The sequence below is a fragment of the Arachis hypogaea genome, chromosome 6, assembly GCF_003086295.3.
Source record: "Arachis hypogaea cultivar Tifrunner chromosome 6, arahy.Tifrunner.gnm2.J5K5, whole genome shotgun sequence".
NCBI classification, from domain to species: Eukaryota; Viridiplantae; Streptophyta; class Magnoliopsida; order Fabales; family Fabaceae; genus Arachis; species Arachis hypogaea.
Genome location: NC_092041.1, coordinates 6957038 through 6980914, shown reverse-complemented (window position 1 = coordinate 6980914; position 23877 = coordinate 6957038). Strand labels below are relative to the sequence as shown.

The 23877-nt window shown below is 31.7% G+C and overlaps 3 protein-coding genes and 1 long non-coding RNA gene across 6 annotated transcripts; all 4 read left to right on the top strand.

Moving 5' to 3' along the window:
* The first annotated feature begins 2952 nt into the window (after positions 1–2952).
* Positions 2953–5050, top strand: LOC112695690 (short-chain dehydrogenase reductase 3b). Its single transcript, XM_025748134.3, has 2 exons — positions 2953–3100; positions 3965–5050. The coding sequence occupies exons 1-2, from the start codon at positions 3087–3089 to the stop codon at positions 4767–4769; spliced, it is 819 nt and encodes a 272-aa protein (XP_025603919.1). The 5' UTR covers positions 2953–3086; the 3' UTR covers positions 4770–5050.
* A 255-nt stretch (positions 5051–5305) lies between these two features.
* Positions 5306–7726, top strand: LOC112695691 (short-chain dehydrogenase reductase 3b-like). Of its 2 annotated transcripts, XM_072197940.1 has the most exons (3): positions 5330–5581; positions 5806–6557; positions 7464–7726. In XM_072197940.1, the coding sequence occupies exons 1-3, from the start codon at positions 5568–5570 to the stop codon at positions 7490–7492; spliced, it is 795 nt and encodes a 264-aa protein (XP_072054041.1). In that variant the 5' UTR covers positions 5330–5567; the 3' UTR covers positions 7493–7726. The 2 variants fall into 2 exon arrangements, with proteins under 2 accessions (XP_025603920.1, XP_072054041.1); XM_025748135.3 differs by lacking the exon at positions 7464–7726 and having other exon boundaries at positions 5306–5581; positions 5806–6637.
* Positions 7727–11793: 4067 nt separating this feature from the next.
* LOC112695692 (short-chain dehydrogenase reductase 3b) lies at positions 11794–13151 on the top strand. Its single transcript, XM_025748137.3, has 2 exons — positions 11794–11994; positions 12226–13151. The coding sequence occupies exons 1-2, from the start codon at positions 11981–11983 to the stop codon at positions 13007–13009; spliced, it is 798 nt and encodes a 265-aa protein (XP_025603922.1). The 5' UTR covers positions 11794–11980; the 3' UTR covers positions 13010–13151.
* Positions 13152–15278: 2127 nt separating this feature from the next.
* On the top strand, positions 15279–19899 carry LOC112695689 (uncharacterized). 2 transcript variants are annotated; one of them, XR_011862117.1, is made up of 3 exons: positions 15279–16896; positions 17000–17112; positions 18639–19899. It is a non-coding gene; the product is annotated as an uncharacterized lncRNA (long non-coding RNA). The 2 variants fall into 2 exon arrangements; XR_011862116.1 differs by having other exon boundaries at positions 15290–16893.
* The last annotated feature ends 3978 nt before the right edge of the window (positions 19900–23877 follow it).

The window sequence follows — 23877 nt, the reverse complement described above, 5'->3', positions numbered from 1 at the left end:
TGGAGATAAGGATGCCAAATGTGTGATGTATAGATAGACATTTTAGAAATGATGATTAGTATCGTTTACCGAATGCGAATGCCTTGCTGTAATGCTGTGTATACATTGAAACATAAATTGGGCGGTTAGATACAGTGGCGCTCAATAATAGTACCAGCTACTATACCAACCAATTGTTACATTGCCATAATCGTAGTGTTGTACTTGTTGTTCACGCACTTGTATAATCATAGAGCATATCAATGCACGCATCATCTACTAGAAATATTTATGATTTTTTATTCTTTTTATCTTTTTTTTTTAAATAATTATATAAAAAATTAAAAAGTAAATAATTATAAATATTTTAAAAACTTTTGTCAAAATACTTTGGCACCTATATGTACGTATGTATTATGAGAAAGTATAGAAAGTTAATGAAATATCTGTATAATGTGTATAATAAAGTTTATGGATGTTTGATTCAGTAAAATATCAGATGTTTATTATTTTCTGATATTCAGATGGTTATTCTGAATAGTATGGATGTATTGTATTTGAGAAATTAGTAATATTTTATCTTAAATATTTATTTTTTAACTCATATTAGACCAAATAAATAACCCATTATATACATGTATACGTTATATAAATACTCTATTAACTTCTTACGAGGATTCATCTATTATTATTGCTTTTTGGTAATAATCAAATATGAAAAGAGGCTATTATTGTCGCCTCTAAAATAGTTATCATCACACTTCTTTTGTTTAATTTTTGTATATTCTTCTTAATATGTATGTATCCTTTATTAAATAAATTAGAAATGAAAAAAGCAATTATTTGTGATATATAATAAAAAAAATAGTATCATATCATCGTATAGGAATTTTATATTTAAAAGATTTAGAATTTTATTTTTGGAGAATTCCACTTAAAAGAAATGATATCATAACAATTTAACATAACTTTTTTATAGTTTATGATTATAGCTTTTTTATTTGCCCTGAGGACGTGAGGTCAATTTTAACAATTAAATTCATATTTGATCTAATTCATTAATTTTAAATTTATCATTATGTTAATTTTTAAAATAAAGATATATAAATAATGTTTTGATTCTTAACTTAAAATTATTAAAATAAAAAATATTAAAATGTTATAATATCCACATGTATTTTAGATATTATATTATTTATTGTTTATAAAATTAAAATTATATTAGACAGAAGACATCAATTATTAATATTGTTTTTTTATTCAACCATTATTTAGTTTTTAAGAAACATGGATATGTTCATTGAATATTATTACAATTTTTTGAGCATCTTTATTTACCTATTTAATTTATAATTGTAATAGTATTTTTAAAACAATAATGATAGTAATACTGATTTTATTTTATTTTTAGTAATAATTAGATTAAATACATCTCCCTATATTATATATTAGCTTCATTCAAACGAAATAGACAAATGAAAACAAGAAGAAGGTAGTTATAACTCGTAGAGTTGTGAAGAAAGGATAATAGAAAAAATTAAATTAAATTAATAAAGTGTGACAATAAGTATGACAATAACCTCTCTAAAAATTGTATGTAAAATCTACAAATGAGGAAATCCAATAATCCATGATGCCGACAAGTAATCTAATATGTTCATAATAAATTCAGCCTGTAAGAGGAAAGAACACATTTTTAATTTAATAAACGTGTAATGCTTTCCTTTCTTTAATACTAATAATGAATAGTCAATGATAATATGAATCAATTCTCTTACGAAAGCTAATCACTGTTGGCGTTAGGAGTGGAAACAGGCCAGGCCAGGCCAGGCTTTACTCTTAATAGGCCTGGCCTGTCATACAGTTGATTGGCCTGAGCCTGGCCTGCAGCCTGTTATAGGTTCTTTATAAAATATTAGGCCTGGCCTGTTATTCAACCTGGCCTGGCCTAAAGCCTGTTAAAAGGCCTGATAATTTTTTTTTACAAAATAAAAATATTATTTAAAAAAATTATTTTTTAATAAAAATTGTTATATATAATATGTCATATATTTAATATTTATAAAAAATTTTAAACTTCTAACATATTTAAAATATACAAAAATATTTATAATAAAATATAATAAATTTAAAATATCTCATAATTTTATTAATAATAAATATTTATTTATATATCTAATTATATTTTAACAGGCCCAGGCAGGCCTGACAGGCCTATAAGGTTAATTAGTAAGCCTGGGCCTGGCCTATTAATGTATTAAGGCTTTTAAAAGAGCTTGGGCCTGTACCTATTTTATAACAGGCCAGGCCAGGCCAGGCCAAACACAGGCCAGGCTGCAGGCCCCTGGCAGGCCGCCTGGCCTTTTTCTTCCCCTAGTTGGCATGATTTTCTCCGCATAATGGTTTGGTTGAGGTGGAAAATTATTTTCACCTTCACTTTTGAATAGTTTTTTTTTTATTTTTTTAGTATTATTTATAAAATATAATTAAATTATATTTTATTTTTTAAAATAAAATTTAAAAGTTAAATGATTTAAATTTAAATTTAAGAAAATAAAAAAAATTAATAGGACCTACCAACCTACCGATTTTTTTCTTTCTAATGTTAAAAAAAAATTATTTTTTCTTTATACTTTAATATTAATTTTTTTAATATATTTTATAATACAAAAATAAATTTTTTTTTATGACATTTCTTTTTGTTTATTTTTTTTATCTAACACATTTAAAGAAAATAAAAATCTACTTAATTTTTTTCTCTATTTTTTTTCTTTTAATCAAATATAGTCGTAGAGAATAGATTCTTTCAATTTGTTTTTTGTTTTTTTTATAAAATATAATTTTTTATTATATATTTTTTAGGTGAGACAAAAAATATATAAAAAATATTAAATAATAAAAATTTATAATTTATAAAAAAATTAAAAATAAAAAATTGAGAGAATCTCATTCCTAATTTTAGCTTGGTTGCCGCGCCAAGTGTTCCCTATAAATTTTGGTGACTCCACAATAATAATCCACACAAGCCAACTAAAGAACTAAAGTATCCCAATTGTAAGAGCCAAGGTAACAAATCAAAGAAGAAAAGAGTAGCCATATCATTAGCAATGTCTATGCAAAGGTAACCCATGATGTTCAACACATATTTCTTTCAAAATATCTTCTCTATAATATTTTATGCTTTATACATCTATTCTGAATCATGTAGACTGGTATTTAGTTTGACAAAGTTTGAAGATGTTCTTTGTTTTCTGGTAGTCATCTGATATTTTCCATTAATGTTGTTTGTGATTGATATTATCCCATCATGTTAAGAATCCTCATAATGTAACTTAGTTATGTTTGAATGAGGGAAACAATTAACAAATGATAACTTATTTTTTTATTAATAATGTTAAGAAAACAAAAAACAGTTAAAATTTATCTTTATTTAGTATTTATTAATTACGAAAATAATTAATGAATAATAAATAAAACAATTTCTAATTAATTTTAACTATTTTTTTTTGTTATCAAATATTTTTATTTTCCTATATACTTGTTCACATAACAAATGATAACTTATTTTCTAGGATTATTGTATTTTTTTATTAAATAAATTAACAAAAATTTAATTACAAATGTTTATTTATCAATATGAAGATTCAATTTCAAAGTCTTAAACCGAAAGAATTTTATTAAAAATTAAAGAGTAATTAAATATTTATTGAATGCAATACAAAAACTATTCTATTAAAAAATTTAGTTATTATATATATATATAAATATATATATATTAGTTTATGTATTTTTTAATAAAATAATTAATTATCAAAATAATTAAAATAGAATAATTCTATTTTTATATTATTATAATTTAAATGTTTTATAAATACCAAATATATATTGTGACTTATTAATAACTAACTAAAATATGTCAAAAATAATAGCTCAAATAATATAGTTTTCTTATATATATAATCATTCAACTTGGTATGATTTTTAGGTTGGAAGGAAAGGTGGCAATTGTGACCGGTGGAGCGAGTGGAATCGGAGCAGAAACAGTGAAGCTATTTGCCAAACACGGAGCATGCGTGGTTATAGCAGATATTCAAGATGACCTCGGTAAACAGGTTGCAACTTCCATTGGTACAGACAAGGTGAGTTACCGCCACTGCGACGTTAGAGACGAGAAACAAGTTGAAGAAACCGTAGCTTTCACCGTAGAAAAATACGGTGGCCTAGACATCATGTTCAGCAACGCCGGAGTTGCAGGTTCTCAAAGTAACGTCCTTGATATGGATTTGAATGATTTTGACAACACGATTGCAGTTAATCTGCGTGGATATGCAGTGTGCATCAAGCACGCTGCACGTGTCATGGTTGCAAGAAAGACACGTGGCTCCATAATATGCACCGCGAGTACGGTTGCAACGGTTTCTGTTGGAGGTTTTGATGGTAAGGGTTACGTTGCATCCAAGAGTGGTATTTTGGGGCTTGTGCGTTCAACTTGTGGTGACCTTGGAGAATTTGGGATTAGGGTTAATTCAATTTCACCCTATCTTGTAGCTACCCCACTCGCAACTAGAGTTCTGAATATGGATGCTAGTGAAGTTGAAGAGATTGCTGTTGCTGGTGCAAATTTGAAGGGGATTGTGTTGAGGCCGATCCATATTGCTCAAGCGGCTTTGTTTCTTGCTTCTGATGAATCTGCTTATATCAGTGGGCACGACATGGTCGTTGATGGAGGTTTCGTGGGCGTTAATAAAACTTTTGATTTCATCCTAAAAGAAGAAGCTGCAAAAAACTAAGCAAATTAAATGAAAGATCAGATCAGATCGCGGTGTGTGTTGATGTTTCAGTATTATTGTATTATGATTATGGTTGTGCGTTGTGTGATTGCCACAATAAAGTAATATATCGATGCAGATATATATAATATATCACCAGAAAAATAGATCATGAAATAAATTGAGATCATATTGTTCTGATCTCCCATATAGTTTCATGAATAAGTAAAACATCATATGTTGTATGATTGTTTCACATTGTGTTTGTTGAATTCAGTTGTCCCATTCCTTTGATTGAGAAAGAGGTACTACGAAATGCTAAGTTTTTTCTTTTTTTCTGAAAGCAAATAAATATTTTTACTCTACATCATTCATTTAATTCCATCTGAATTTACTAACATGAAAGGCAATTAATGGATCAGAAGATTGACTTGCAAAACAAGTGACTGTTGAAATTTTGTAATTATTGGATTTAAAATTTAGTCAATCTAAAATCGCAATCAAGTCATGATGGAAGATGGACCTTTCTTCCACTCATTCCCGTCCACCAATAAGGATGGAAATTGTGTGGTCATTATTTCAGAATTGAATTTTCAATGAATACAACCATTATTATTACTCTCAACAAACACGTGCGAAGCTATTCAAGTAGTACCTAAACTCTTATGTACCCAAATTCTAATCACCACTCGCTTTTATTTAATTAGAGTATTGCTGAAATAACTAGCAGGACGCCTTCAACTTTTGCTTCTGTCAACAAGAGTTTCTGAATTGTAAGCCAGGTTTGCACATCAAAGCAGCGAAGCCATATTAATATCAATGTCTAAGCAAAGGTAATTCTTAATATATATGACTGCACATATTTTTATTAGAAGCAAGTTGATCAAGCCACCGCTATACTACTTTCAGCGTTTTACTGCCAATTTAATTCCTTAGTGACTAGAAAATAGTATGTTATATGAGTGAATTGTGTGAATGAGAGATGTTGGACCAATTAATAGTAGATTTAATTTTAGCTTCTTAATCATACCTTGATGCAAATCTGCTTGATTTTTAGGTTGGAAGGCAAGGTCGCAATTGTGACCGGGGGAGCAGGTGGAATAGGAGCAGAAGCAGCGAGATTATTTGTGGAAAACGGTGCACTTGTAGTTATAGCAGATGTTAACGATGAATTGGGGCTTCAAGTTGCAAGTTCCATTGGCGACGGCGTAGACAAGGTGAGTTACCATCACTGCGACGTTAGAGACGAGAAACAAGTTGAGAAAACCGTTGCTTTCGCCATGGATAAGTACGGAAGCTTAGACATCATGTTCAGCAACGCTGGAGTTACCGGCTCTTTCGGTAACATACTTGATTTGGATTTGAATGACTTTGATAACACAGTAGCTGTGAATGTTCGTGGAGCAGCAGCGTGTATTAAGCACTCGGCACGTGTCATGGTGGAAAGAAAGACACGTGGCTCCATAATATGCACAGCTAGTATAGCTTCTGTGGTTGCACTTGGTGGCGATTCAGCAGGTCATGGTTATAACACATCCAAACATGGTCTTGTGGGTCTTGTGCGTTCGGCGTGTGGTGAGCTTGGAGCTTATGGGATTAGGGTCAATTCGATTTCACCTTATGTTATGGCCACACCTTTCGCATGTGAAGTTCTTGGTATGGAAGCAAGCGAAGTTGAAAGTGCTAGTGTTGCTGGTGCCAATTTGCAGGGGATTGTGTTGAAGCCAATTCATGTTGCACAAACTGCTTTGTTTCTTGCTTCTGATGAATCTGCTTATATTAGTGGACACAATTTGGTCGTTGACGGAGGTTTGTTAGCCGTTAATAGCCCTGTTTCAAAAAAGTAAATGAAAATATGGTAATATATATATCAACATCATTAACTAAAATTAATCATTGTGTATTCATATATTATTTAATTTATTTTTAATGTGTATTTTATATTTTAATATATATTTTATATTAAAAATTAATTTTAGTAGTTAATTTTAATTTAAATTTAATATAATTATATATAATGTGGTTAATTTATATGTTTATTGATTGTTTTGCTTCTTTACCTCCAAATCTAGCAAGCTGAGTTATATTTAATTATATTTAATATACGATTAAACTAAAACACCTTACAATAGTAGAAATAGAGATAGCAATAGGGCTTTATGGGCAGAGTTCTCCCACTTCTATTTTCATTTAGTAAAATACTTTTTGTTACTGTATTTTGGTTTTGAATTTTCATTTATTTTTTTTCGAGGTGGATACTCTTAATTTTTCTTTTTTTGAAAAAAAAACATATTTTTAATAAACTCTAACACAATTCAATTAAATAATATACCAAACTAAAACAATTTAACATAAGTAACATGCACACAAAATTTTCTAACATACAAATTAATAAAATAAATAAGTTTTTAACAAGGAGAGAGGAGAGGCGAAGATGAAATTTGGCGAGGAGAGGAGAGACTATTATATTCTGTGAGCTAATATTATAATTAAAAAAATAGTTATTATGACAAAAATAAAAATTGTCAATCAAATAATGAGATTATTTCAGTTCAATTATGTAAAAAAAAATAAAAAAAATCACAATATAAATTTATTCAGATATTATTTATAATAAAATATTACTATTGCAGCATAAATTAAATAAAAGAAAATATCCGACACTCTTTAGGAAGAATCTTTACATATGTTTATTCTATGTATACACACATGCAGTGCAGAAGAGCAAACAAAGTCTAGTGTGAGAATGGCGCAAGAGAGGCAATAATGGAGGGAGGAGGTTGTATGTCGCGCATTTGATATTTTTGAGTAATCGAGTAGAGGTTGAGAAGAGGAGAAGGACGACTACAGAAATAACGAATATAGTTCAATAGATGAAAATTTGGAATGTATAGAGAAAATAATATTTTGTTGGAGGTTATGAGCGTAATATTACTTAACTGATAGCAAGGTATAATTATTAACATGATTAATTTTCATATATAGAGATAAAAAAAATACACAAGTAGAAAATTACTTATTATTGACGAATTTTTAGATAAATTTATTTTTTATTATAGACGAATTTTTAGTTACCAACAAAATTATTTACCGACAAATTTTTTTTCGGTTGATAATATATCGATAGATTTTTTTCATTATCAACAGATTTTTTTTCGATAATCGTTCCATCCATTTCGCTAAAAAACATCAAATTTTCTGACAGATTTTTCATGGATAACTATTGGCAGATTTTTTGACAAATTTTTTGTTAGTAACTAGTATCAGATTTTTCGACAATTTTTTTGTCGGTAATTGGAGTCTTGAAAAGCATTCCAAACTTTGAATACAAACGAATTTTTTGTCTGTAAATCCATTAGTAAGATAAAACAAAATTTTTTTAAATTTTCTAATTGCAAAATATACATGTGTTCATACAAAATAAATATAAATTTAATGAATACAAATTTTTATCTAACTTGTATTTGAACATATATAATATTTCAAAAGATAAACAAGTTTATCGTATTATAATAAACAAACAAGTCAATATATCCAAAACATAAACAAAGTGTATTGTTACATCAACTATAATCCTCATTATATTGTTCAACAATACTAAAACTATCGGCTATAGTCGTCAGTATCATCTTCATCCTCATCATCATCATAGTCCTCATCCGAAAAGATTGAAGATGACGGCAACGATAACAACAGTAGTGAAACAACACTAAAACTACTTGACGCTCTAACTTTCTTGTAATAACTAACATAAAGCTCCTTCCATGTCTTCTATTTCAACTTTTCCTTCTTGGCCTTTAAAATAATTACTCTATATAAAAAATCTTGTTACAAGTGAAACTTAGTTTGTTCAACAGTTATTTAGTAGTACCATGATTAGTTGATTGCGTATATTACGTATAAGGACCAATGGGGATTTTATCAAAGAAACGCAATTAATCACAGATATTGAGAATCTTTCATCTTTCAACAACAAAGCTAAAAGTGCATCAAACAACACATAATCAGATGGAATGGATTGATTAATATATTTGAAAAGGATAGAACTACTATTGTTCATATAATTCTTCATACCACATGCCAATCTTCCACCAGCATTTCCAGTGCTCAAGCTGAGTTCCTTCGCACCAGCAAAAGCATAAGTAAAATGCAAATTAGACTAAAGTAAAACCAATCGATCAGTTTCTTTCTGCTTCTGGATTTCGAGCATGTAACACTGTTTCTTGAAACTTGACCATAATGGCTGCATGTAATAATAGCACCATTTATATCAACAAACTAAGCTAGTCACCATAATAGGCCTAACTACTATAAGATTCTACTAAAATTATTTATTCAAGCATTAAATATTTTATTCTTAAAAACAAAATTCTACTAGAGAAGATAAATAAAAAAAGTACTTTAAAAGAAAATTATATGAACTAGGATTTGCTAGGATCAAACCTCTGCTTGGACTATAGCATCGGGCTTAATCCAACGACTCCAAAAGCTTTCATCATCTTCATCATTACAAAAATTGGCCACCTGAAAACAAGAAAATTAAACAGTTGAAATACCTAAGTAATTTACCAACCTGTGAAATGATTTTAATCCTCAATAAAATCAAAAAGAAAAACATGATCAGGAAGTGTCAAAGAGATTAATTGAAATCACTGGACAAGGTTAAGTAAAACAAGAAGCATAAAGTGTAGCATACCAGTAGGGGTGGAAATAGGCCAGGCGGCCTGCCAGGGGCCTCCAGCCTGGCCTGTGTTTGGCCTGGCCTGTTATAAAATAGGTACAGGCCCAGGCTCTTTTAAAAGCCTTAATACGTTAATAGGTCAGGCTCAGGCTCACTAATTAGCCTTATAGGCCTGTCAGGCCTGCCTGGGCCTGTTAAAATATAATTAAATATATAAATAATTATTTATTATTAATAAAATTATGAGATATTTTAAATTTATTATATTTTATTATAAATATTTTTGTATATTTTAAATACGTTAAAGTTTAAATTTTTTTATAAATATTAAATATATGACATATTACATATAAATATTTTTATTAAAAACTAATTTTTTAAATAATATTTTTATTTTTGTAAAAAAAAATTATCAGGCCTTTTAACAGGCTTCAGGCCAGGCCAGGTTGAACAACAGGTCAGGCCTAGTACTTTATAAAGAGTCTGTAACAGGCTGCAGGCCAGGCCAATTAACTGTATAACAGGCCAGGCCTGTTAAGAGCAAAGCCTAGCAAAGCCTGGCCTGGCCTGGCCTGTTTCCACCCCTACATACCAGCAACATCTCATAAGGTTAAGTAATGCATACCATTGCAACCTCTAAGCCCCCACCCAAGGCCAGGCCATCAATGGCAGCAACAGAGGGTTTCCTTGAAGCTGAATGAGGAAGTTTGTGAATTCAACATATCAGAAACTGTCAAATGAATGGTGAATACGAAATTTGACAATAATTGTGTACGTTCTACATTATCAGTGATGATTTCTATTGATACGCATCCAGGTTTTGGACACTCTTTATGGAGGAGACAGAGTCAGAAAATCAGTATAAACATCATAATAGAAAGACCCATGAAAAATAAAAGAAAAAAAAACTAAAGTTAGTACATTTTGCTGCTTGAATTCCAGAGCCCATTAATCCTCCTCCAATGATTGCAACCTTCTTAACTTTCCTTAGAACCAGACCACGATCAGTGATCCCAGGTACCTATCCAAACCAAGACATGTTTAAGCAGAAGATGCTATCAGTGAAAACAACGAAAGCACTAGCACCTTGGGAATTGGATATTTCATATATAATAGCATTTATATAGAAATCAAGTATGTGCATCAGGGTAGCTAATCTTGGTTCAAAACATTATTCATCGCCATATTACCTTCTTAGGGTAATCAGAAATACAAAGCCTCAAAACTACTGATTAAGACATGTATTGTAGAACAGAAAAATAAGCATGAAGTCAACACACAATTTCAACCAACCTTGGTTGTTCCTCTTTGAGCAAAGAATATATGAACCAGGCTTTTGCATGTATCCAAACTGAAAGGTATAGTGAATTTTCGAATTCCATTCTGTAGAACTGCAATAATAACAGGAAAATTGAGAAGTTCTTTTGTGAGGTTGTGACTTCTTTTCTTTTCAATAAACATTAAAGAAAAAAATGAGCCAAGTTAAACAAGCTATTGTAGAAAAGCTAGCAATTGACAAACTTTATCCTGAGAACTTTGAAAGCAAGTTGGAGAAACCTGAGTTGGTTCATGATGTTCAATACCAGTAAAACAAATCAATTATTCAACAGAGAATATTCAAAATTTTTAATAACCATGCTTCAATTTATAATATAAAGCTAGCAAATGAATCACAATCTTTTAATAACAGGCACAGCATTGCATGCAAGAGTCATATACCTTTTTAAGATCAGCCAGAATCAGTGGGCTCCCAGTTCTGCATATGACTGACGTTCCTTTGAAATCAAACTCCATTTTTGCAATGTCAAACTCCATTTCTTCTTTGTGTCGCTCAGCCATCACTACAACAGTTCCTCCACCCAGGCTCTCATTGGCTATGGCAAGTTGATTTAGTAATGAACCCTGCACACCCAATCATATTATTGTGGTTCAGATGCATGACAAATTAAAAGATCCAAATGGAGATGCACAAAATCTTGATAAAAATAAATAAATAAATAAACAGCTGACATATGTTTGAATTCTTTCGTTTTTAATGAATAATTCATTGGCAGATAGTAATTCCGGAATCTTACCAATTTATCACTCCAGCCAAGAATTAAAGTATGATTTTGCTCAACTACCTCACGTTTTCCTTTCCTCAGTGAGTCGAACTTCTCAGAAATGGCACGCAAGTCATGACGGTTGAAATGTAATTATTGGATCCAAAATTTACTGGATCTAAAATCGCACCCAAGTCATGATGGAATATGGACCTTTCTTCCCCTCATGTCCGTCCACCAATAAGGATAGAAATTGTGTGGTCAATATTTCAGAATTGATTTTTGAATGAATACAAAATACATTATTACTCTCAACAAACACGTGCGAAGCTATTCGAACAGTAACTAAACTCTTATGTACCCAAATTCTAATCGCCACTGGCTTTTATTTAATCAGAGTATTGATGAAATAACTAGCAGGACGCCTTCAGCTTTTGCCTCTGTCAACAAAAGTTTCTCAATTGTAAGCCAGGTTTCCACATCAAAGCAGCGAAGCCATATTAATATCAATGTCTAAGCAAAGGTAATTCTTAATTAATTCTTAATATGACTGCACATATTTTTATTAGAAGCAAGTTGATCAAGCCACCGCTATACTACTTTCAGCGTTTTACTGCCAATTTTATTCCTTAGTGACTTAGAAAATAGTATGTTATATGAGTGGATTATGTGAACAAGTGATGTTGGACCAATTAATACTATATTTAGTTTAGTTTCTTAATCATACCTTGATGCAAATCTGCTTGATTTTTAGGTTGGAAGGCAAGGTTGCAATTGTGACCGGGGGAGCAAGTGGAATAGGAGCAGAAGCAGCGACGTTATTTGTGGAAAACGGTGCACTTGTCGTTATAGCAGATGTTAACGATGAATTAGGGCTTCAAGTTGCAAGTTCCATTGGCGTAGAAAAGGTGAGTTACCATCACTGCGACGTTAGAGACGAGAAACAAGTTGAAGAAACCGTTGCTTTCGCTATCAAGAAATATGGAAGCCTAGATATCATGTTCAGTAACGCTGGAATTGCAGGCTCTTTCTATAACATACTTGATTTGGATTTGAATGACTTTGATAATACAATAGCTGTGAATGTTCGTGGAGCAGCGGCGTGTATTAAACACGCGGCACGTGTCATGGTGGAACGAAAGACACGTGGCTCCATAATTTGCACTGCTAGTACAGCTTCTGTGGTTGCACTTTGTGGCGATTCAGCTCCTTATGGTTATAACACATCCAAACATAGTCTTTTGGGTCTTGTGCGTTCGGCGTGTGGTGAGCTTGGAGCTTATGGGATTAGGGTCAATTCGATTTCACCTTCTTACGTGGCCACACCTTTGGCATGTGAAGCTCTTGGTATGGAAGCAAGCGAAGTTGAAAGTGCTGTTGTTGCCGGTGCCAATTTGCAGGGGATTGTGTTGAAGCCAATTCATGTTGCACAAACGGCTTTGTTTCTTGCTTCTGATGAATCTGCTTATATTAGTGGACACAATTTGGTCGTTGACGGAGGTTTGTTAGCCGTTAATAGCCCTGTTTCAAAAAAGTAAATGAAAATCTCGCAATATGCCAATATATATATATATATATATATAGAGAGTGTTCGGTGAAAACAAATTTTGTGATTTGTAATAATCAATTAGTCATTATTAATATTTTTAGTGGTATAAAATTATATTTAATTGTGTAAAATTACTTATTTTTATTTTACTGATTAAGTATTGACCAAATTTTAATAAAAGTGTTCACCACTTAAATTTTTTACATATATATATATATATATATTAAAAAATTTATCTAACAAAAATGCTATTTTGATATAAAATAGTTACTATATAATAAAAATTGTACTCGTGTTGTTTAATTTATTTTTAACGTATATTTTATTATTTTATATTATAAAATATATTTTATATTAATAATTAATTTTAGCAACTAATTCTAATATATAACTAATATGATTGTCTATGCAATGCGGTTAATTTACATGTTTATTATTCGTTTTGCATCTCCACCTCCAATTCTTTGAATCTAGCAAACTAAGTTACATTTAATTATAGAAAAAGTATAGGAGTAAGCATTTTTATTAAAATTTAGTAAATACTTAATTATTAAAAGAAAAATAAATAATTTTATATTATTAGATATAATTTTATACTATTAAAAACATTAATCATAGCTAATTAATAGTTATACATAACAAATTTTACTGACCCTAACACTCCTTTTAATTATATTCAATATAAAGTCAAATTAAGATGCCGTGCAATATACACAAATAGAAATAACTCTACGAGATGGAGGCCCTACTTCTCTCGTTTTTAATGCATTTTCGTCGTAAATTTTTGTTTAATTTTTTTTGGAAAGATAGATATTTACAAGTACTAAACATTAGCTATTATCAAAAGCAGAAGAAGTATGATGGAGAGCTCTTCTAGAATTTCTCCACAAGAAAAAGATCTAATTCAACGAAGTACTAAAAAAATCAAAATGCGAGAAGAGGTTGATCTCAATCAACTTAGCAACATGATGATCTCCTCAGACCTGCGAGGAGATATGACTGAGAAAAACATAAAGGTGTCATACAAGGAGTCTCTGCTTACGCTCATTGGACTAAGACTGGAGGAGAGTCCCAGCGTGATGGAGGAGGTGCTCAAAGACGTCTCTGATTCGGAGGACAGATGGTACAAGAAAGATGAAGGCAATAGAACGGATGAACAACCGTTTGATCCGCATTATGTTATTCCAGTATCGAAAGAAGAATTTGAGAACTGGTCAGACCTTGGAAGTCAGCACTTGTTGTGAAAGTTCTAGGCAAACGTGTGGGGCTAGCGTTCATGGAACAATGACTACAAAAAGACTGGATGAAAAAAAGTAAGATTGATGTAATTGATATGGATCGTGACTACTTTCTAATTCATTTTTCAGATGAAGAAGATTATTCTCATGCTTTGATGGAGGATCATTGGATGGTGGCGGGACACTATCTCGTAGTTCAAAAGTGGAGGCCTTTCTTTCTCACGTCGGAGCATCGAGTAAGAAAAATAGCGGCCGGGGTCCGGATCCCAAACCTCCCCATCGAACTCTATAATCAACGTTTCCTATGGAGAGTTGGATCGGCAATAGGTCAGATGATCAAAATTGATCGGACAACGTTTATACACTCGAGGGACAAGTTTGCTAGAATTTGTGTGGAGATTGATCTTGCCAAGAAACTGGTGCCAAAGATCTCGGTGATGGGGAGTGAGCTCAATATTGAGTATGAAGGTTTGCATCAAATTTACTTTACGTGCGGCAAGTACGGCCATCGAGATGATATGTGTACTGAAGCTCCGACCAAAAAAAGAATGAGGACCAACATGAAAACAATCCACATTTAGTGTCTCAATGTGATTTTGGCAACGGGCAAAATCCTCCTGATTTTGCCAACGGGCAAAATCCTCCTGTTGGTTAAAAAACTAATCCAAAGAAGGAAAGATTCCAACACAACATATAAAAAGAAAGTGATAATGGCACCTGATTTCATTCTAATTTTGGAAGAGCATGCAAATAAGGGAAGTATTGGCCAAGGCTTGGGATCAAAATTCCACGTCTTGCAGGAAGAGTTAGAAGAAGATATGCATGTGCATGAATGCAACGAAGCCTAAGGGGAAGCCCTTAATATTGGTTATGGGCCAAGGAAAGAAAAGGCCCAACTTACCCAAATAAGAACATTTAATAACCATAAAAATCCTATCAAAGTGGGGGCCAACAAAAATGCTTTGAATCCAAAAAAGACCTCCATAAAAGCTCACGATCTTAAAAATAGTCATAGCACTAAAGAAAAGAGTGCAGCCCCAAAGGCAAGTTCTCCCGAAAAAGCACAATGTGAAAAGCTGGATATTCCATAACCCTCTTCTCAAGTACAAGCAAAGGCCAAAGACCCTGAAAAAGAGGTGATGGGACACGTTATGTTGGAAAGCATGAGAAGACTTCAGAAGGAGCAACAAGAGGTTTTTTTATACCAAAAATATCTGGTGAGTTCTTGGAAGAACATATTGCTACTAATAATTTCCTTAATTGTCGCTGCGTAAGATCATGGATTGCAACGATCACGATAGAATCAGTAGAAGAGGAAGACCACCAGATATTAGTATCAGGGCTTCGTCTAGTAATGAAGTGTCATAAGCGACGACATCCGTTGTGAGGTCCGGTTCAGAGAAAAGAAAAAATGCCCAAGCTTGACCGTGGTTCTTGGTAATCTTCCTTCTTGTTTTGTCCTTATGAATAGTATTATTATTTGGAATTGTAGAGGAGCACCGGGGAGGGGGCGAATTTTCCTTTCCTTATTAAGGAATTGAAATGTGAATATCATGCTGGTATGATTATTCTTCTTGAGACTCAGATTAGTGGGGATCGGACCAAAGAAGTAAGAGATAAGTTGGGTTTTGATGGGTCCTTCACTGTTGAAGCTTTGAAGAGGTCTGGTGGGATTTGGATCATGTGGGACTCAGGAGTTTGGAGGGTGGATATTGTGAGGCACAGCAGACAAGTTGTTCACCTCGGAGTATCTAGCAACAACTCTGAACGGTGGTTCCTGAGTGCAGTTTAGGGTTCCCCCAAAAAATTTACAGAAGAGAGTTATGGAATGACCTGATAGATTTTGCTAGTGATATTAGTAGTCCTTGGTGCGTTATTGGGGACTTCAATGCTCTCCTTCATGATTATGAAAGAAGGGAAAGCATGGCTAGAACCAACCCAGGAGCTGCTCAGACTTCCAAGCTTGTGAGTCTGATTGTGGTTTGGTGGATTTGGGCTTTATGTGTTAGCCGTTTACTTGGAGAAGAGGTAACTTGGTGGAAAGGTTGGATAAGGCCCTTAGCAACATGGATTGGCATATCAGGTTCCCTGAGGCTTGTGTTTGACACCTCCCAATGCTGAAGTCTGACCACTCGCCTATTTGCCTCTATTTATCTTCTAATTCACCTATTAATAGAGGGTGTCGCCCGTTCAGATTTGTTGTGGCATGGTTAACTCACTCGAACTTTGATAGTATGGTGAATAGATGCTGGAAGGTAGATAATTCTTGGACAGCAAATATGCAAAACTTCAAAAAATCCCTTCAAGATTGAAATACTTTGGTGTTTGGTGATATTTTTTAGAGAAAAAAAATATCCTAAGAAGGCTGAATGGCATCTCTAATAGATTAACCTAAGAGATCAATAGGTTTTTGGAAGATTTACAATTTCAGTTATGCCAAGATTATGAGGAGGTTCTTGCTCAAGATGAGTTATTGTGGTTCCAGAAATCGAGAAGCAAGTGGTTAGAGTTCGGCGACCGGAATACTAAATTTTTTCATGGCTCTACCATGGTAAGGAGAAGAAGAAATAAAATCCCCACTATTCATAATGATGATGGCGAGTGGTTAACAGAAAGCAATGATCTGAAAAATTAGGTTGTATCCTTTTACGCGAACCTTTACTATGATTATTCTGATAATGTTCCTTTTATTATTTCTAACACCTTTCCTGAGCTAAGTGCTGCTGACTTTGAGAGGATAGGTCGGATGGTATCTCCCTTGGAGATTAAAGAGACTGTGTTTGCTATGGGCAGCCTTAAAGCTCCGGGAAAGGATGGTATCCAAGCTGTCTTTTACCAGCAACATTGGAAAAAGGTTGGTGCTGATCTTTGTAATCTTGTTCAGAATATTTTCAAGAACCCAACTTTGGTCAGCGATATTAATGAGACGCTCCTAGTCCTTATTCCTAAAATTGAACCGGTCTCCAGCCTCAAACACATGAGACCTATCGGTTTGTGTAATGTCTCGTATAAGGTGGTTACAAAAATTTTAGCAAAACAGTTGCAAACTTTGATGGCTAAGTTGGTCAGGCCAACTCAGACTAGCTTTGTTCCGGGAAGGTATTCATCGGATAATATTATTATAACCCAGGAGGTTATTTATTTGATGATGAGCAAGAAAGGTGGAAAAGGTTGGATGGCTATTTAAATCGACCTCGAAAAAGCCTATGACAGATTAAAATGGTCTTTTATAAAGGACTCATTGATTGACATCGGCTTTCCCTCCCGTATAACTAATCTCATTTATGATTGTGTATCTTCTACTAGAATGAGAGTTTTCTGGAATGGTGATGAATTAGAAGATTCACTCCGTCTAGGGACATCAGACAAGGAGACCCTATTTCTCCCTACTTATTTGTTCTGTGTATTGAACTCTTATCGCAACTTATTGATGCAGCTGTGGAGTATGGATTTTGGAAACCAATTCATTTGAAAAGAGATGTTCCAGAGATTTCTCACCTTGGCTTCGCATATGACTTAATTTTGTTTGTAGAAGCAAACTTGGAACAAGCTGAGGTCATTAATAATTGTCTTAATGCCTTTTGTGATAGTTCCGGGCAGAAGGTTAGTCAGATAAGACGAGAGTCTTCTTCTCCCGAAATGTAGGGAATAATGTTAGAACAAGCATCTCAGAAGCCTTGAATTTCTCTAGAACGGATGATTTAGGAAAATATTTGGGTGTTCCCCTTCATCACTCCAGAGTTTCGAAAAGCACTTTTAATAATATTATTGACAAGATGAATGCTAATCTAAACTCTTGGATAGCCTCCTCGCTGTCTTTGGCGGGAAGAAATACCCTGGTGAAATCTGTCATTTCTTCTATTCCATCTTATACTATGCAAACTGCTTTTTTACCTAAAGCTACTTGTAATGCTATTGATAAAAATGCAGAAACTTTCTTTGGGGAGACACCAATCAAACCCGCAAAATTCATTTGGTGAGTTGGAAAAAAGTTTGTGAGCCAAAAAAGTCGAGTGGCCTGAAAATTTGCCATGCTAGTACACTCAACCATGCTTTTATGGCAAAAGTTGGGTGGGGGGGGTCTTATTGAAAATAAACATGCCTTGTGGGCTAGAGTTCTTTGGTCGAAGTATGGAAGCAAAAATGACATAATTTCAAAGGTGGAACGAAAACAAAGTAGCTCTAATTTGTGGAAAGGAATTTGTGCCAACTGGGATATTGTGGAGTCTAACCATATTTGGCACATCAGGGATGGTTCTACAATAGATTTTTGGAAGCATAACTGGGTCCCTCTGTTAGGGAGGCTTGAACATCACACAACTCAGGTAAGTAATGAGTTTGACTATTCTGTGAAATTGACTGATTTTCTTATCGTTTCAGGATCCTGGGACATTGTGAGGCTCAAGGAGATCCTGTCGGAGGATGTGGTCAAAAGAATCATGGCGCTGTCCCCCCTTCCCCTTGGAAGCCTACTGATCATATTGCATGGGCACCCTCACCAGATGGAGCGTTTAGCCTCAAGTCTGCTTATCAAGCCATTTAAGACACTCCTAGCAACCCCAATCGGCTCTTTAATTTGGTTTGGAGCTGGAAGGGTCCCGAATGAACTCACTCCTTTCTCTGGCTCGCTGCACGCCAAGCCATTCTAACTAATGCATAACGAAAAAGGCGCCACCTAACTCAAGACTCATCTTGCCCTCGCTGCACTCAGCATGAAGAATCAGTGGAGCATGTCTTACGTGACTGTTATTTTGCCAGGAGCATATGGAATGCCTTCATCCCTGCTGCCCAAGCACATTCCTTTTTCAACATGGACGTCGTTCATTGATTGGAGGACAACCTGGGGCGCCCAAGTCACTGGCCTTGTCTCTTTGGTGTTGTTATTGCCTTTCTTTGGTTCTGTCGTAATAAATTTGTCTTTGAGGATAAGTTACCCCATTTTCCATGGTTGTGCACCAAATTAAAGCCCGAACTGACGAGATCCTAAATATTGATAAATTCCAAAGAAGGAGTATTGTCAATGTTGAACCTCAATGTCTCATTCGATGGCTTCCGCCACCGAAAAAAGTGTTAAAACTCAATGTGGATGGATCTTTTTTAGGCCATCTAAATAGTGCTGCTTGTGGTGGTTTATTTAGGGATCACTTAGGAAGGTTTATCATGGGTTTCTCTTACAATCTTGGAAACTGCTCGATAATGCACGCTGAATTGTGGGGCATTGCCCGTGGTTTACAAATTGCTAAGGCTCAAAAGTATACAACTCTTATTGTGGAATCGGACTCTGCCTCTGTCCTCCATCTTTTGAAAAATGGGTACCCTGCTAACCACCCTTGTGCTCCCTTTATAGAAGACATTAGTATTCAGGCTGGTAGAATTGCAAATATTTCTTGGTCTCACTTTCTTCGAGAAGCAAATTCGGTTGCAGATGTGTTAGCAACGAAAGGACAAGATCTACCTTTCGAATTGCATATTTTTTATACTACTTCTCCGGATATTACATTAGCTTTAAATTTTGATTGTATGAGATCTCTTCAACTAAGAGGATCCTGAGTATTTTCTTTTTTTGTTTTGTTTGTGGCTCTTTTTGCTTCTTTTGGGGTCGTTGACCCCTGATCATAAAAAAAAAAGATATTCGCAAGTATCCATAGATATTAAAGATTGATTTTTTTTGAAAAAAACAACATAATTATAATAAAATTATCATAATTCAACTAAATATGTTAAATTAAAACACAATCTAAATATAAATTTAACATAATTAACATGCATATAAAATTTTCAATATGCAAATTAATAAAATAACATAAAATAAATAAATTTTCAACAAGGAGAGAGAAGAGGCGAAGACGAAGCTTGGTGAAAAAGAGAGAGAGACTATTATGCTGTGCAAGCTAATATTACAATAGAAGAAAATAATTATTATGACAAAAATTAAAAGCATATCAATTCAATATTTAATTTAATATAAATATCTTACTTTTTTTTTCGTTGAATATTATTATTTATTAAACTTAAGTATTATATAGAAAGAAAAAGCCCAATCCAATATAATCACATTTTTCAGATTTGGAAAAGGGTAGGTGAAGGAGGAGGGGCTCGGAAGGTGGGCAGAAATTTAAATATAATTAGGAGTAAATTATTATTTCTACTCATAAAAATTTTAAATCTTGATAAATTTATTTTTAAAAAAATTATCATTTTATCTAAAAAATATGTTTTCGTATAATAAAATTATCTAAACACTAAAAATTACTTAAAAATTTAAGGGCGGTGGAAGAGTTAGAAAGATAGAGAGTTGATGCTTGATGTGGAGACTCACATTTGAGAGAGAGATTGTTAATGTTGCAAGTGTGAAAAGTGTATGAAATTAGTCTCACATCAAAGAAAACAAAGAATAGTGAGGAGTTTATAAAATAAAAGACTTATCAATTTACCACTTTAAGATTTTGAATTGGATGTGATGTTTTCTCATTTTATGTTATCTCACTTGATTCTTCATGAATTTTCTTTGGTTTAAAATACACGTTAGATTATAAATACACCTTTTTTTTTGGCTTTTTAGGTGATTTTAATGGTAGTTTACTCTATAATTAGGAAAATAAAATGGTTAGAGAATACCAACTCTATATACACCAAAGTAACTTACTATCTTAAGGTTTTGAGTTGGATGTGATATTTTCTCATCTTATGTTATCTCACTTGGTTCTTCCCCGAATTCTCTCTGGTAGGGATGTACATGGCCCGACCCGGCCTGAAGATCCGGCCCGGTCCTGAACACTTTAGGGGCTAATTTAGTGTGATTTTATCGGGTCTAGGGTCGAGCAAAGGTCTCAAAGATAGACCCGGTCATTATTTCGGGTCGGGTCCAGTTCATAGCTCGGGTCACCCGAACTCGGCCCGATGGCCCGGTCATCATACACAATTAATATTTTATGTTGGATGATGGCTATTCTTACGTAGAATTTAAATATTGTAAACCTTAATATCTTGTGTTATTAATCATTTATAAGATTATAAATTAATGTTTTATGTTTAAAATGCATAAGACTTTACACTAATGCATAATATTGTGTTATTTGTATTGATTTAAATATTTAGTGTTAGACAATATTAGTATTGATTATGGTTATGCTTTAATTTTGGAGAATGGTTGGTTCTTGTTATATTTTTTTAAGTGAATTTTACTATGTGAATTGTGAAATAAATGTTGGAGATTAGGTGATTTTTACATACTAAAGAGTCGGTTTTTATCCGATTTTTACCCGGTTTTCACCTGGCCCAAATGTGCGTAGGTTTCGTCGGGTCTAGGATCGGGTTAGGGTCCAAACATTAGGCCTGGTCTATATTTCGGACCGGGTCTGGGTTAAGCCAAATTCGGTGTGGCCCGGCCCATGTACACCCCTACTCTATGGTTTAAAATACATGTTAGAATATAAATACACATTGAAAATAAATTAAATTGATTTTAGTGCACAAAAAATATTTTTGTTCGCCTTTTTAAATAATTTTTTAATGTTTGAATAATTTTATCATATGGAATCATCTTTTATGGAGAGAAAATGGTTGTTTTTTTTTGTATGAATAAATTTGTCAATGTTTAAAACTTTCCTGATAGAAATTATAGTTCACTCTATAATTAGGAAAAAAAAATGATTAGAGAATACCAACTCTATATACAACAAAGTAGCTAACTTTTTTTAAATAAAAATTAATTTTAAAACTTTAAAAACTAGTTTTACGTTAAAAAATACGTGCTCTCCCATTCCCATTCACTTCTATTCTCCTTTCTCTCCGCGTCTATTTATCTTTTTCTCATTCTTTCTCTTTGCACCAGTCGCTCATCATCTCTTCTTCTTTTTCTTCTTTAAATTTTGAATGATTTTTAATAGCTTTAGATATTTTTTTTAGTTTTTAAATATTTTTTTCTTGTGTTTTAAAAAATACCATTTAAAATTTAACAGAAAATATCTAAAATCATAAAAAAAATATTTGAGACTTCTAAAATTTAAAGATTTAAAATCCAAAAATATTGCTTGTTTTTATTTACTTTTAAATTTATATTCTTAAAAGAAACATATAAAACCTCTAAAATTTAAATATTTGAAACCTAAGTATAAAAAATATCTGAAGTGATGTATTTATTTTTAATAGTTTGTTTTATTTTATTTTAATTATATATTCTTAAAAAAATCTAAAATTAAATATATATATAATAAATCTTAATATTAAATTTTAAATAACCAACAATGATATAATAAATCTTAATAATATACTAAAAAATTAATAATAATATAACAATATAAATAAAAAATTATAAAATACTTAAAATAAATAAATAAATTTTGAATACAAATATTTATTAAATAATAATAATAATATATAAATAATATAAAAATATATAATAAATCGAACAAATTATAAATGTTTTACTTACTATTGTTGTATTGATATTGAGGGTGGAATTTTTAATGGAATTTCTAACGAAATCATAAATATGAGAATAGCTTTCAAGCCGACATCAACTGATAGCAAGATAGGATTATTAACACGATATCAGTCATTAAATTTTATTATTATTTGTTATTATTTTTAGTCATCAATTTAATTCTTTTAATTTATTAATTTAATAATATATTTTAGTTTATATATTTAAATATTAATAATAAAATTTTAAATAATTTCTCTTATATTTTATATATTTTTAAAATTAATTTTAAATAATTTTTGAGATTTATATATAGTCCAACTAATAGTTTATTGTTATTGGTTTATACTAATTGGTTATTTAGCAACGCCACCACCAACCCCGTTCTGTTGTATTTTAAGTCTCAAATAATTTTATAGAATTAATTTTGGATAGAAATAAATTTGTATTAATATAATTTATGTTTGATAATTTTATATTAAAATTAATTTTGATAAAATAAATATTATTTAAATAATATTAATTAAAATATTTTTTAAATAGATAATTACTAAAAAAGACATAACATTAAATTATAATGTTATTTTTTTATATGTTTAATTTTTTTTATATTTTTTATTTATATATTTTTATATGTGGTATATTTTTAATATTTTTAGTACTTTTTTTTATTATGTTATAATTTATTATTATTATTATTATTATTATTTATGATTAATTTTTTGTTTAATTTATTTTATCTAATAGAATTAATAAGTTATATTATAAAAAAATAATAATAAATATAATGTACAAAAATTTATCATTATAAAAATATATAATATCAAATAAAAAATTAATAAAAAATATAAATAATAAATAATAGAAAAAAAGAACTTATATAAAGAAAAATAATAAAAATTTTATAAATAATACAGTATGTATAAAGAATAAAGTTGGTAAAAAAAATAAATGTTAAATATGTCAATTAGCACAACACAGAAGCTATAAATTTTTGCTTCTTATAAACGTAGTTTTGTGATCAAAATTACTTCTGCGTTTATAGAGTGTTTACAGAGAGAAAAAATAGCCAAACAAAATATTAAAGCTTTTAAGAAATGGTAAGGTTGCGTTTGTTTTTGAGAATAGGACAAGAGAAGACACTGATATTAAAAAACACAAAATTTTGTATTCTTATATTCTGTTTAGTGATAA